This window comes from Prionailurus viverrinus, chromosome D4 (genome assembly GCF_022837055.1).
Source record: "Prionailurus viverrinus isolate Anna chromosome D4, UM_Priviv_1.0, whole genome shotgun sequence".
In the NCBI taxonomy this organism is placed as follows: Eukaryota; Metazoa; Chordata; class Mammalia; order Carnivora; family Felidae; genus Prionailurus; species Prionailurus viverrinus.
Window position 1 is genome coordinate 4,178,988 of NC_062573.1, and position 14,978 is coordinate 4,193,965.

The 14,978-nt window shown below is 55.1% G+C and overlaps 1 protein-coding gene across 20 annotated transcripts in view; it reads right to left on the reverse strand.

Annotated features, from left to right (window-relative positions):
• Window positions 1-11,239, reverse strand: part of ADGRD2 (adhesion G protein-coupled receptor D2) — a 29,349-nt gene extending 18,110 nt beyond the window's left edge. For all 20 annotated transcript variants that reach the window (XR_007146268.1, XR_007146270.1, XR_007146269.1 and 17 more), the window contains exons 1-13: window positions 11,134-11,239; window positions 9,748-9,842; window positions 9,315-9,378; window positions 8,775-8,987; window positions 7,801-8,442; window positions 7,304-7,402; window positions 6,855-6,940; window positions 6,313-6,594; window positions 5,037-5,148; window positions 4,170-4,304; window positions 3,530-3,653; window positions 2,972-3,077; window positions 190-245 (exon numbers count right to left, since the gene is read on the reverse strand). Coding sequence is in view for 13 of the 20 variants with exons in the window: in XM_047829778.1 (XP_047685734.1) it covers window positions 190-245; window positions 2,972-3,077; window positions 3,530-3,653; window positions 4,170-4,304; window positions 5,037-5,148; window positions 6,313-6,594; window positions 6,855-6,940; window positions 7,304-7,402; window positions 7,801-8,442; window positions 8,775-8,987; window positions 9,315-9,378; window positions 9,748-9,783 (1,955 nt within the window). In the remaining 7 variants the exon portion in view is untranslated. The remainder of the gene's footprint in view (window positions 1-189; window positions 246-2,971; window positions 3,078-3,529; window positions 3,654-4,169; window positions 4,305-5,036; window positions 5,149-6,312; window positions 6,595-6,854; window positions 6,941-7,303; window positions 7,403-7,800; window positions 8,443-8,774; window positions 8,988-9,314; window positions 9,379-9,747; window positions 9,843-11,133) is intronic.
• Window positions 11,240-14,978: the final 3,739 nt, after the last annotated feature.

The following is a 14,978-nucleotide window of genomic DNA, read 5'->3' on the forward strand; positions in this document are numbered from 1 at the left end:
CCTGGGTCACAGATTCTCTTGCTCCGGTTTGTCCTGGAGCTGCTAGGTAAGAGATTGAGGCCACCCCCATAAGAAAGGTGGCAAATGGAGACCAAAAACACACCTCATCTTCAAGAAGAATGGATGTCTTAAAAAACAACAACAACAACCCAATTGTCTTATTTAAAGAACTTGAAAATGGCAACTCACCTGATGCTGAAGTTCCAGAAGGCACAGACAGGTTCCACCAGTTTCTGCGGGAAGGCCTAAGGGCAGGAAACAGGGGTAGAGCAGGTGTGTGTGTGTGTGTGTATGGAAGGGAGAGAGAGTCTAAGAGGATGCAGGGGGACATTGAGGCCTCTTTGAGTTTGAGGGTCCAGGGGTTTGCCCAACGCGGGTCATGGGTGAAGAGGTGGGAGAAAATGCCAGCAAGGAGGCAGAGGGGAGGAGGGGTGAGTAGGCTTTCATGCTAATATTGAAATATTTCATGCATAATATTGAAATACTGGGAGCAAGCTAAATGTCCATCTTTTGGGGAGCGGTTAAACCGTGGTGACTCTTCCCTCTTGGGATGCTCTGCACCCAGCAAGAGGAACAAGCAGGTCTCAGTCTACTGGCAGGGAAAGAGCTCTGTTATACGTTGTTCAATAAAGACAAAAGCTGCACCTTGTTATACATAGTATGAGCTCATTTGCATAAAAAATACATCCGGTCTATATAATTGTGAAAACACACACACAAGGCCTGGGATTAAATGCACAGCTAATTTAACAATGGCTAGGTCTCAGTTTGAATGTGTTATGATGAACATGCCAGTTCTTTGGTAATTAAACAACGACAACAGTGTTGATTTTATGTCATTAAGCAGTGAGGAGACATCAGACAACCGGTGGCAACAGCCCCAGTCCAGACAGGGAAAGCAGCCCGAGCTTAGGACTTGGGCTATTTGTCCCGACTGGAAAGAGTAACAGCAATGTCACCTTACTAGACTATGACACTGTGTGTCACATTCTTCATGTTTTTTATTGTGGGCGATCATCCTAGTAACCTAGGAGACAGGTATAAATTCATGTAATTTCAAACAAGGAAACAGCTTCAGAGAGGGAAATTAATCTGCTCAAGATCACACAGCACAGAGCTGAGGCTGGGTCCTGACTTGGTTATGCTCTTTCCAATAGTCCATGACGATGCCTCCAGGGAATGTAGTATTTCTTGGGTTGACTGAATTATCACCCCATGTATTCATTCGTCCATAATATTTTCCCCGGGGTCTCAGATACTATGTTGGGTGCTGGGAACACAAAGAAAACCTGCTGTTTGCTTTTGAAACGGATAATCATTACACTGCCGGTAGCATTTTCAAGTGGTATAAATGGAAAAAGCAGTGTTGACTGTACAATCAAAAGCCAAAAAATTATGTATTTGTGTCCAGGAGCCCTATACCTGGCCACATGTCCCCAGGAAACAGTCACCAGAATCAAAACGTATTATGAGTTGGAGTGCCCGGGTGGCTCAGTCTGTTAAGCATCTGACTCTTGGTTTCAGCTCAGGTCATGATCTCACAGTTCATGAGCCCAAGTCTCACATCGGGCTCTGTGCTGACAGCACAGAGCCTGCTTGGTATCTCTCTCCCCCCCTCTCTCCCCCTCCCCCACTCATGCTGTCTCTGTCTCTCTCAAAATAAATCAATAAACTTAAAAAAAATTTTTTTAATGTATTATGAGTGAGGATTTTCACAGGGTTAGGCAGGGTTACTTGTAATAGAAAAAAAAAAAAAAAAACACGCTGCAGATACTCAGGACGCATGACCAGGAGACGGGCACGTTCATTTTGGACCATCCCTGGGGAAGGTGGTGGAGCTGGACTTGACCTCAGTGAAGGCTTATACATGCTAGGACTAAACAGCAATGAGAAAGGATGTCTATGACCAAGACAGTGCCAAAAACACCAGCAGGGAAAACAAGAGACATAAATGTTTACATGGCTCGGCTGAAAGAGCAAGGACTTTGATTTTGCAAAAGCAAAAGCAAAAAAAAAAAAAAAAATTATGGTTTTAGGAAAAATTTAAGAAAAATTGCAGGCATTAGGAAAAACAAATTATGGTACATCCATGTAGTGGAATCTTACTCAGCAGTACAGAGGAGCAAATTATTGAAACAGGCAATAATATAGATGATTCTCAAAAACACCAGCTGACAAATGAACCTTGAGCACAGCATGCACTATATGATTCCATTTATGCGAAACTTTGGAAAAGAGAGACATAATCTATAGTCACGAGAAGTAGATCACTGATTTGGGGAGAAGGCTGCCTGGGGAGGGGCCCAAACAAGCCCTTTGGGAACGTGGAAATGTTCTTTACCTTGACTGGGGCAGTGGTACCTAAGTGTGTATACTGCTCAAAACCCATCAGGTTGTCTAGTTAAAGTGGATGTTTTAGTGTCTGTAGATTTATCTACTTCAATCAAATCGGTTTTTAAAGTCTTGGGATGACATACAAAAGACTGATAAGATGTGGTGTGGTGTGGTGTGTGTGTGTGTGTGTGTGTGTGTGTGTGTGTGTGAGTGTGTGTGTGTGTGTGTGTGTCCAGGATTAGTGGTTGTGGGCAAAGCAGACTTTGGCTTTCTCTGAAACTACTGTTTCAAAAGCAGGAAGGAATTTGTGTATTTCATGTAATGAAATTAAACATTTCTTGGCCATCTTTCCATGTCAGTTTATGGAAAAATATCTCATTCCTTATATGACTTCTGCTGACTGTTCCACTGTGTAGCCCCACATGGCTTTTTGAGCCATCCCCTCTTGGTGGACATTTAGGCTATTTCCTCTCTTATGAGCACATTGCAGGGTCCTTGAGGACAATGGGATGGCTTGTGAGTTATTTTTCTTGAACATTTTTAGACTTTGGTTTAAATGAACAAATATTGAGGTATGGGAAGACCAAATCAGGATAAGTGTACCGGTGGTGGTAGTTCCCAGAAGCACCCCCAGTACCTGGGTCTGGTGTTGCAAGTGAAAGGTCACGGCTGTGCTGACCTCCCCGGTTTCACCCCATACCTCAGAGGAGATGATGGCTGACCCCACCTGGGTGCTTAGAAACCTGTGGGGAGAAGGGGAGCTTTTAAGGGCACCATATCAGTTGGCTGTGCGGCAGAGGTCATGGATGGCTGAGGTCATCTCATCCAGGCCCCTGTGTGGGAGATGACACCCTCTGTGTCCAAAGAAACACCAGGAAATATCCTGTGCTTGAAATTTGGGCATCTGGGTTCCAGTCTTGCCTTGGGGACTTGGTGGTAAATTCAGTAAGCCCTGTCTTCTCTCTGAGTCTCTGCACTGACGCCAGGACCCTAGACAGTAGTTGAGCCAGGTTCCAGCAGCATATCTTTGGAAGGCCCAGAGATGTGCGTGTCTCAGGGATGGGGAGGGTTTGGCTCTGGTTGCTAAGGGCAGAATTACCTACCAGAATGATGGCTCTGGGATGGGATGGAGGCCTGGCCTTCCCTGGGGAGGGGATCCAGACCCTCAGCAGCCTACTGGGTAGGGCCCACTCACCTCTGCAATTTGCTTGCCTCTTCTGAGCTGTCAGGGGCCTGGGGCTCCAGGCCAGGCTCCCCTAGGGTTTGCCGGAAGACACTCGAGCTGAACCAGCTGTGGATCACGGTGACTCCAGAGAGGCCTGGCTGAGTGGGAGGAGGCCTAAGACCCCACCCTGTGGCTGAGCAAGCACCACAGGTTGGCCCCGAGGGAGATGCTCTGCCCACCTTACTATCAGGGAAACTGAGGCTCAGAGAGATTAATTGACTTCCCAAAGATCACCCGGTTAATAAGTGGAGAAACGAGAATTCCAACCAGCAACAGGGCATGCACTTAACCTGGCAGCTCTAAAGCCCTTTGCCTCATGTCCTGATTCCCCACCCCCGGGTGACAGCAAGGGTGGCGGCTCCCTCCACCACCCACTTCTAAGAGGAAATGGGTGGGGTTCAGCGGAGGAGACCAAGTGAACACCTACTATGTGATAAGCACTTTTAACCCCACAGCAGCTTACAAGGCAAGTACTAGCATGAGTCTTCCAGATAAGGAAACAGGCTGTGAACAGTGAGGTGACTTATTCAAAACGGCAGAGTTAACCCAGGGCTAACTGGCACTAACCCAGACCCCAGCAGGGCCCCACCACCCCCTCACCCTCACCCACCTTTCCCGAGTAGGCGCTCCACTTCACCTGCGGGGATGCGGATGTGGCCGGGCCCCTCCGGGTGCCCACCGGGCACCGTGAACACATAGCCCTCCGTGCCAGCCTCCGTCAAGCGTAGACTCCGCACCTCCAGGCCTGGGATCAAATGGGGTTGGGTGGCTGGACCTTCCAAGGGAGGTCTTTCTGCAGAGTTGGCCTAGCCAGCAGGGGCTGCCTTCCCTCTCCCCACCACAGGCCTGGGCCACTATTCCAGCTCAGAGAGGTTCAGCGACTCGCCCAAGGGAGATCTGACTTCTTCAGGTCTGGGGGAGGGGATCACTAGAAGCAGGTCCCTGGGGGTGGGGCAGGACCTGACTATCAGTGAGCCATCAGAAACCACTGGGCGCCTGGAGGACACAAGTTTTACCAAAGTTCCCCATAAGTGATCTCCCCCAGTCAATCTACAAATACTCACTGAGTGTGTACTTGGGTCTGGCCTGAGATCCAGAAATGACTCAGAAATACCCCCTGGCTTTCAGGGAGCTTTGGCAAAAACGAAGTAATTATCACAAAATGCAACAGGAGATATTTCCAAGACATAGGGGTAACAGCAAGAGGAGGAACTGTCAGGAGAGAGCTAAAACCAGGCAAGGCATCCCAGAGGAGCTGATGCCCAAACAAGGTTCTGAAGGCTATACGGGAGTTTGCTAGGAGGTCAAGGAAGAAAGGGCATTGTGGATGGAGGGCGCAGCACAGACAAAGGCAGGGGACAGAATGGAGTGTCTGCGGTGGTGCTGACAGCTCCCAGTGACCAAAGCTGAGAAGAAATGTCTGAGCCCGGGCCCCCCCAGGGCCCAGATGTGTGGGACGGGTGCACAGCAGGCTCACCGACACAGCGACGCTGGATGTGCATTCGGGGCCGCCCAGGGGTCAGCGTGGTGCTCAGCAGGGGTGCCAAGCGCTGTAGACTTGCCACCAGGGCCATGGGTCCGCCAACCACCTGGGAGGAGCCACATCTCAGCCCCTCCTGCTTTGCACCTGCGGCTGCCAGCCACGACCGCTGTAGTTAACACATTCTCAGAGATCTGTGAAGTGGCCTGCCTGCTCCAGACCCTCGGTGGCCCCGTAGGGCCTCCAGGATCAAGTCCTGGGTCCTCAGGCTGGTGTTTGAGGCCCTGCCCGATCGGCCTCCTCTGACGCCTCCAAGCCACGTCATCCTCCAGCCCAGGAGAAGGCCTGGTAGTCCTCCGTGCCTGCTGGCCGGTTGTTTGCTAGCTGGGCACACTCTGCAGGCGGGGCCATGCCTCCCCCTCCTTTGATCTCACTCTGTGCTAGACCTATAGAAGGGACTCGACCTTTCGGTTCCAAAAGGGAAGCCGTGTGGGGGGTGAGGCCAGGTGGGGGCGGGGGGAGGGGGCTTGCACTAATGGAACAGCTACTCTAGGCAGGGCAGGTATGATCACCTCTGTTCTCCAGGGAGGAACACCAGGGTTCAGAGTCCAGCTTTTCCTAGCCTACCACAGTGCCTCAGTCCCTCAGCCCAAAATGGGTTTATACCCTTCCCAGGTTGGACGCTCGCTGCCCAAACAGGGGAACCGTTCTGTGGAGCCGGCCTCCCTCGCTGTGTCATCTCCACCCCGTCCCCAAGCCTAGGTCCCTGTTCTGTCCTCTGAGGCCACAGAGGCACCATCTCTGCTCCTTCTGCCCCAAAGGCTTTCAGGTGATGTCTATGATCCCTTGTTCTCTCCTTTCTCTAGGCCAATCACTCCCAAGCCTACAGCCACTTCTGCCAGGATGACGTTTCCAGCACCCATGCCATCTGGATAGCATCTCTCTATGCTCTCCTGAGCGTCTGGGCTGTTTTGGAAGACAAGATGGCTGAATACTCAGCATAGAGGACCTGCCTCTGAAGGTGGTCAGCAGAATCTTGGATATGGGGGGGGGGGGGATCCTTATGGATTCCTGGCTCTTATTTTCAACCACAGAAGCTATTATTCAAGAACAGTTGTATGTGGAAGTTCAAGTTACATCATAGGTAAAAGAGGAGCTTCTCTCAAATGCAGAGACGGACCCAGCGATGGGTGCTGACTCACCCACGGCTACACAACAAGCTGGTGGCAAGGACGGCAAGCCCCCCTGCCCCACCCAGCCCTGCCAGCCTCACCTCGCTGATTGAGAGCCACGCACCAGCCAGCTGCTCCTCCAGGACCAAGCTGGCCACAGACACGATCCCCTGGCCTAGCTGCTCCCAGGGCCCTGTTAAGGGCTCTGGCTCCCCAGCCCCGAGGGCCGTCACTCTCTTTAGGAAGTGCACGACAGCCAGCAGTGCAGCCGGCCCCAGTGGAGCTGACTCCTTTGCCAGGACCCTCTCCAGGATACCCAGGAAGCTGGAGGCCTCAGCCAGCGACAGGTGTCCAGGGGCTTCAGAGAGGGGGTCAGGAAGCAGCTGTGGGCAGAGGAACCACTTACTGCCGGCCTGGCTGTTAGGAAGAGATCTCCCAGGGATCACACTTGGGCCCCACTAGGGTCTTCTTAGTGGGCACGTGTCTAACCCAGCTCTCCAGAGCTCCAAAATAGGGAATACAAATAACCTTAATCCCTGAAGACACATTTGGTGGGTGTCCCCTTTATAGGTGAGAAAACTGGGCGGCAGGGAGGTGACCCATAGTGTCCCCAGACTCTTCAGCCCCCAGGAAGGGGGCTCACCACTATGGTCTTGGCCAAGGCATTGACTCGGCTGATAACATCCTGGCCAGGCCACGACTGGGCATCCTGCAGCTGCTGATAAGTGTCTGCAAAGGAGGGAATGCCAGGCTGGGTTCTGAGCAACACCGCCCAGAGGTGCTCCACCCACCATTTGCTGCCGAGGGAGGAAGAGCATGTCGATAGCTGTGCGTCCGGAGCCTTACACAGTGTTCTAGATGGGGAAACTGAGGCATACAATGGCAAAATCATTTGCCCAAGGACACACACCTGGGGTTCGTCCCCAGGTCTGTCTGGCCCCGCTGTCCTGTGGTTTGAACTCCGTGGAGACCCTGAGACTTTGAGAAGATTCTAAATTCCCAGTTTGTGCCAAGTGCTCACTCCCTCTCAGCCTACACTGGTCCATGCCCAGTTTCCCCTTCAGCAGAGCCCTGGGGACTGCCAGGGCGCACCTGTCCGGTAACAGCAAAGGAAGAAATGTGGTTGAAGGCAGAGCAAAGAGCCCTCGGTGCCGGATCCTGGGTTCCACGTAGGGCACTCTTCTGAGGGCACTGGCAGGGATGGGAGAAGTGTCAGCGCTTTATCCTGGTTCTCCAGCAGTCCCTGGAGTCACCTGTTCGGGCCTTGAAGGCACCTGCACACCTTAGGGGGCCAGGACGCGTAGCCCCGGAGTTAGGGGGCGACGTGGTAACCCGGGTGAAGGACGCTGCAGCCAACACAAGGCTGGGCAAGGCGGCCAAGGGTCGAGCCTACTCAGGCTACTGGGACTGGGCTTTTTGCCCGACGTCTGGGCGGCTTGGGGGAACGTGACCAGAGCTGGGCGTGGCCAGGTTCACAAGTGGTGGGCTGGATTTTGAGCTCACAAGGAAGTGCGCAGAAGCCAGGGGGTGGGGCGTTGAGCCAAAAGGCGGGGCGGGGCCTACGAGCCAGAGGGCGGGGCGGGCCATACCTGGACAGAGCAGGCGCACCCGCAGAGGCGGCAACAGTGAGGGCGTGACGTCCAGGGCGCCCAGGTCCCAGCGGAAGAGCAGGCCGCCGGGTGGCGGCGCGCAGGCCCGTGCCCGACGCAGCTGCGCGGGGCTCAGGGCCCGAGCCCACAGGTGGAAGTCGGTGAGGTTGCCGCTGAAGGCATCGCGCGCCGAGAAGCCACCGCCCAGAGAGTCCTGATCCTGGCCCAGCACGAGGATGCCGCCCGCTGGCACCGGGTGGCCCGCGCCCAGTCCCCGCGCCCCGGCGCGCCGCCGCCCGTCGGCAAACAGCGCCCAGCGCCCGCCGCGCTGCTCCCACGTGGTGCACACGTGGTGCCAGCGGCCGTCGGCGCGGAAGGCGGCGCGGAAGGGCGCGTGGTGGCCGCGCACCACCAGCGCCGCGTGCACGGCGCCGCCCGGCTCGGCGAAGGCGCGCAGCTGCAGCGCGTTGGCGAGGGAGGGCGCGGCGAGGGAGAAGAGCGCGGCGGCGTCCGGCGAGGCGGCGTCCCACTGCACGTGCGCGCACGCGGTCAGCGCCCCCAGCGCGGGCAGGGGCGTCCGCAGCCGCGCCGCCCTGTCCGCCGTCCGCTCGCCGAACACCAGCGCGGCCGTGGGGAGCGCGCCTGTGGGGACACGCGGGCCGGGACCTCAGTGTCCTCAATCTGCGCACTGCCTCTGACCACCCACTGGCGGAGCTCCGGGGCCCCTCCTGGGCTTTCGGGTGTCTCCCAAACTCGGGAAGGAAGAAATGGGGGCTCCAGTGCCCATACCCAGGCGGTCAACCCTGCATTTCAGTTCTGGACGAGGGAACCTGAAGGTGCGACGGGGACTTCTGGGCTCCATTCGGTAGGACTGTCACTGTGAGCTCCGGTCTCTGGAGCCCCCCCCCCCCCCCCCCCCCCCCCCCCCCGCCACCTCCTCCTTCCCACTTCCCAGGCCCTGGGCCCACACTCACGCCTCTGGGGGGGTCTTCGCAGAGGGGCCTCCCTTTGGCCCACCCAGATGGGGTTGGGCAGCCGTGGAGCAAGGACCTCAGCTGGGGGCGCCAGTGCCAGGTGGCCAAAATGCTGCTCACATGACTCTTGAGCCTGCCACCAGCTCAGCTGCTGCCCTGGGAACTTGCACACCCCGTCTGGGGTCTCCACCACCTCACCGGGGTCCACTGGAGCTGCAGGGTCAGAGGAGACACAGTGTGGGAGAGCAGTGTGTGGGCCTGTGACCCTTGGGGTGGGCTGGGCGTGGTGGATACTGAGCTAGGAGTCATTTGGGTCCGAATGCTCTATGACCTGGTGGGTCTAGTCCTTTTGTTTTGTCATCTGTATATTAGCAAGAATAAAATAGACACAAGTGAAACCTTCACCCCATGGCCGGGGATGGTGGGGCTGAACTAAATGGCATCTCCTCCCTTCCTTTGCCTTAGAGGCCAGTGCACCAGGTGGACCACAGGCTGGCGGAGCTGGGGAAAGGGGAGCCTCTCTGGGGCCCTCATACCAACCTGGGAGCCAAGAGCTCCTTGCTTCACCTGGGGAGTTGGAGGGTGTCCCAGAGAGACTCCTTATCTGAGAGAGAAGAAGACAGGTTGGGGCTGGGTTGGGTCCCCACCCCAGTGTGTGCAGTTAATGGGTGCTCTGGCAGGGTGCACCGGAAGCTGCAAGCTCTGCAGTCAGACCTGGGTTCAAGTCCCACCCAGAGTGTGATCTTGGGCAGGCGCTTCACTGCCTTGAACCTGTTTCTCCCGCGTGAGGAATAAACAAGCTGATGAGTGAATGCAAAAGGTGTAGCATCAGTGGATGCTTTTAGTCTGTTGTTATGCCAGGGGCTTAGCCTGTGTGACCTTTGCAGTGGCCTCAGAGGTGGCCACTTGGAACCCAGCAGCTTTGAGTCTCCCTTGGCTTCCTCCCCCACATCCCCCCACCAAGTTCAGGTACCAGGAAGTAGAGGAGGCAGTAGCACCAGGAAGCCATTCTGGATCCAGCAGGGGCCAGTGAGGGACAGCAGGGGTCACAGGTGTGGCCAATGTGGACTGAAAAGGAAAAACGCAAAGGAAAGTAGCTCAGCATCCTGCCTTACTACCCGCTCTGGCACCTACGGGGTCATATTCCCCATGTTTGGCTCCCAGACCTCACTGGGCTGGGAGCCCAGGATGGGCTGGGCACATCTATGTGACATTTACTTGTACAAAAGGATGGTCTCCAGGAGCCCCTTCTAGGACCACAGCTGGGAAACACTGTAGCCCTGGTGAGCTGGGAATGGCAGGGGGTCAGGGGGAGGGAAGGCCAGAGAATGGTGGGAACAGAGTGCAGGACCCTTGTAGGTCTCCTTGTGTTCTTTTGGGCTCATAGGTTGGCATTCAAGGTTCTGCTTAATGAGGCCTCTGCCAAGCTTTCTGGCCTCACCAGTCTCACTACCCGCCCCTGCAACCACCTTTCCCCCTGCCCCCCAAGCTGCTCCCATTCCCCCATTTCTCCAGGCAGCAGCTCTTCTCCAGAGCTTTGACCATCCTGTAGCTCTTGCCCGGACTGGCCTTCCTCCCTCAGTGGCACCTCCTACAAGATCAGCTTGTGATCCCTTCATCTGCTCAGCACCCTGGCCAGGCGCTGTAGTGAGCTGAGGATCCCCTAATTGTGGGTGGTTTGGGCATTACTCTTAAAAGTCTGGGGGGCTTCAGGCCTCCTGGGTCTCTGCTCCAGCAGTGGCCAAGCACAAATGGGTCTCAGAAAACACTGGAGATGAAATAATGCTCCATTGTGTCCTGCCAGCTGGCCTCATGCCATCTGGAAGTCTGAAGCCATCACCAGTGATAATTCATACCCTTTCCCCCTTTCCAGATAAAGTGCCTAAATATGAAAATCAAGCACATCCCAGCATGGGAAAACATGGGGGTTCACACTTTGGACTCTGAAAAGCACCAATTTATTGTCGCTTTTCCCCTTTTAAACAGCACCTATGTCCGCCCTCCTCCACGCCCCCCCCCAACCCCCACTTTAGTGGGTGGGAAATGGTATGAGTCTGGCCCAAGACTGAGGCTTGGTGCCTAGTCTGTGCTGGGCACACAGTGTGGGCTCAATAAATGCTGATTGTCTCACTCCCCTGTTCACTCTGCCTGTATTTGCCCCCACATACTCCTGGCCCCCCCTTCCTTGCTCACCAAATACTCGTTGGCACCCAAAAGGGAGATGCGAGGTCTGGCCGCCACTGCGTGTCCCTCCTCCGCAAGGGGCCAGTGGGGAATCCCTCTTGGGCTGATGGGCCAGGACCAGGGCCTCCCCTTCACCCGCGCTGATCCCTCTCCTCTTCAAAGCCCGGGTCCTCACCTGCTTCGTCTGGCCCGGCGCCTACGGTCGGCTCACTCGCTGCGAACTGTTTCTGGGACGGAAATCCAGCAGCGGAAATCTGCTAGCTTTCTGCCGTGCGGTGGAAACCTCGGGTGCGGGGCGGGGCCGAGGCGGTTCCGGGGGCGGTACTAGCAGACCCCGCCCCTCGACCCCAGCCCCGCAGTCAGGGACGCCCGCCTTCTGGGCGCGCGGAGGGCAGGGCAGGCGCCCCAGCCGCGCGAGCAGTGGGAGAGCACGTGGGGCGGACCGCGGGGAGTTCCCCAGTTTCTGGACTGGACCCGCCGTGCCTCTCCCCCCTTGAGTAGAAGGGGCCACCTTGGGAGGCTTGGATCCCAAATAAATTTGTGGATCCTTTGAACCAATCCCATCTCTGGCTGGACCGTGGGAAAGGAGGGAGCGTTCAGTAGCCTGGGCTGGCCCCCTGCAGGCCTCATTTCCTTTACCTTCAACCCACCGCGAGGAGGGGCCACCATGAGGACTGAGGGCTCTCCCCCAGGTTAGACAGCTAATGAGTCGCAGAGCCCAGCCTTGAACCTGGGTCTTTCGGTCTTCATCCAGGCCATTCAAAACGTAAGGGCGAGGTGACAGGAGAGGCCCTGTGTGTGTGTGTGTGTGTGTGTGTGTGTGTGTGTGTGTGTGTGAGGTGGGGGGAATTGAAAAGTTTTGGCCTCTGAGGGCAGAGCCTGGGACAAGTGGTGGGGCCAGGAGCAGGGAGAGAAGCTAAGGGGACGGGGGAGGGACACAGGTGGAGCTCCCAGTAGGAATGATGTGCATCTGGGACCCGTGGCACTCTCCTGCCTCAGTAGCAGGGATTCCTGCTTGGGAGGGAGGTCAGACAGATCCAAGATCACCTCGACTGACCTGAAGCACGTTGCCTAATTTCTCTGAGCCTCAGTTTCCCCATATGTAACATGTGGATAATAGTACACAAGTCATGGGGCTGCTGTATGATTTAAGTGACTGACAAAGCCTGTGGCTTCTACCTGGTGCGAGGCATACAGTCCGTTTAATATCCTTGTCAAAACTTACCTTACAGTTGTTAAAGTAGCCTGCTGGCTGGGGTCCCTGGGTGGCTCAGTTGGTTGAGCATCGGGCTCTTTTTTTTAAACTTAAAAAAAAATGTTTATTTTTGAGAGAGACAGAGAGACAGAGCACGAGCAGGGGAGAGGCAGAAAGAGGGAGACACAGAATCTGAAGCAGGCTCCAGGCTCTGAGCTGTCAGCGCAGAGCCCGATGCGGGGCTTGAACTCATGAACCGTGAGATCATGACCTGAGCCGAAGTCGGACTCAACTGACTGAGCCACCCAGGCGCCCCAAGCATGGGACTCTTGATTTTGGCTCAGGTTATGATCTCAGGGTTTGTGATTTTATATTAAATATAAATATATATATTTATATAAATAAATAAATAAACTTAAAATAGCTTGCTAGCAACATGATGGTTTATATTTTTTCAATTGTTTTTATTGTGGTAAAATACATATTAAAAAAATTACCATCTTATGATGATTTTTTTTTTAACTTTTATTTTCTTAAGTAATCTCTACACCCAATGTGGGGCTTGAACTTACAGCCCTGAGATCAAGCGTTACATGCTCTACTGACTGAGCCAGCCAGGCACCCCAATGGTTTCTTTTTAAAAGAATAGGGAAGGGAATCAAAATGGTGATATATTGGTGTCCAGTGTGCTCTTCCTCCAGCTTTCCTTAGGCTCGAGAATTTTCAAAATAAAAGTTGGAAGATAAGAGGTCCCCATTGGGGCAGAGTTATGAGCACTTCCCAGGTTCCTGGGCCTGCAGACTGTCTGCAGAACTTGACTCTCTTGTGTCTTTGTGGCCCACTCACCACCACCACCCCCCCCACACACCCAGGGGAAGCGGAGATGGTGGGCCCTCCCACATTTGCCCTCTCTCATTCAAGGCAAAGACTCTTGGGGCCCCATTTTGCGTATGTGCAAACTGAGCCCAGAGAGAACACTGGGCTTCACATAGCAAGGAAGAGGTGAACCCAAGGTCTGCCTCTTAAGTCCACCCTCATTCTCTCGGTGGGTGCAGTGCGCTTTGTATCGACCCCAATTCTCCCAGCCTCCTTTGCATGCCTCCTGTGTCTCCTAACCTTCCTGTCACATCCCAAATCTCTCCCCATTGCCTAAGTTACCACCTTCCCAGCATTGGTAACGCCCCTGCCCAGGGACTCTGAGCCAACTCCCTCGCTTCAGTGGGGTCACATTTCCTAGGAGTCAGTCCTGGAGATGGCCAAGTACAAGGGGGCGAGAGTGGGCCTCCACGGAGCCTGAGCTGTTGAGACCAGTTTGGGCCACATTCTAACCTAATCTCTCCTCCCCAGAGCCTGGGTATTGTCCGACTGGCAGCCTAGGGCCATTCATTGCCTTTACTGGCGGGTGGCTCTGACAGGCCTCTTGTCTCCGTAGACAGGGCCTGGAGGCTGTGAGTGAGTGATAGCCACTGGGGTCCCTGGGCTCATTGTCTGTGTAGATGGGGTGAGGGGCAGTGGGAGCTGCCAGAGGTGCTCATCCTGGGGCCTGGCCCTGCTTTGGCCCCTCAGCCAAACTGTCCATAGTCCAAGCCTAGGAATTTTGGAGGGAGGAGCCAGCAACCAGGACATTTTCACTTCAGGGTTGCCACAAACCCATCAGAATTGGAGCTTAGCCATCAACCAGCTTTTCTGTGACCTGGGCAAGTCTCTGTACCCTGTATTTTCTCACACAGAATGTAGAGAATCACCCCTTCTTCTCAGGGACATAAAGGGTGGCTATGAGAAGAGAAGTGTGAGTATCAGAGCTGGGGGAGCCCCACAACCTGCCCAATTGTCACTTTTCTCCAGGGGCGACTGGCTCCTGCTCTGTAGATAAAAGTGAGTCCCTTCCCCTGCCCCTATCCCCCTGCTAGCCTGGGTCCTGAGAAACCGGATGGGCCCAGGACCAGCCTTGCCTCCCTCTTGCCCACTCCAGCCCCTTCTCCACTCAGCAGTCAGAGTGAGCTCTGCAAAGGGTCCATCTGCTCCTGTCCCTCCCCTGCTCAAAACCTTTCTGTGGGTCCCTGATGCTCCAGGAGAAAGTCCAACCACTGCGTGTGGCTAACACTATCCATCTCTGCCCTCCGTCCTCCCTCACTGGGCTGCTGCCCTGTTACACTACAGCCTGTAGCCAGAGTGAAGATCTTTCTGTTCACACCACCAGACCTTCACACATCCCATTCCCTTTGCCCAGGAATGGGCAGGAGGGCCCCTCCTCCAAGGCCTTTGTAGCTCATTTCTACTCATCCTTCAGGTCTCAGACTTCCTAGGACGCTTTCCCTGCCCCCAACGTTAAACTGTTTCAGAAACCCCCAGGTCCCCATAAATGCCGGGGAACTGACTGCCTGTCTGCTCCTCCTCACCACCTCCCCCTCCCCCGCCCCCCAGCACCCGGGCCAGAGCCTGCCAGAGTGAGTGCTTTGTGTTTGTTGAAGGACTGAAGGAATGATCTAACAGATGTAGACACACCCAGACGGACGCCTTGTGACTCTAAGATTGGTGGGTGTGTGCTTGGGTTGGTGTGGGGGGCAGTGGGAAGAGAATTCTGCTTTAGCGGACCCCCACGCCAGACACCCACACCACTCATTATGGCCGCTAGAGGGTGAAACAGCTATTTCTTGGCCAAGCTGTTTCCGGCCCTTCTCAGCCAGCGTGAAAAGATAAGTTCCTCCTAATCCTGTCCCCACCTGTCCCCACTTGTCCCCACCTGTCACTGGGGTAGCTCCATAAGCCAGAGGCAGCTGATGAAGTGGCCTCGAGCCGGGAGTCAAGACCCCTCCTTGCCCCAA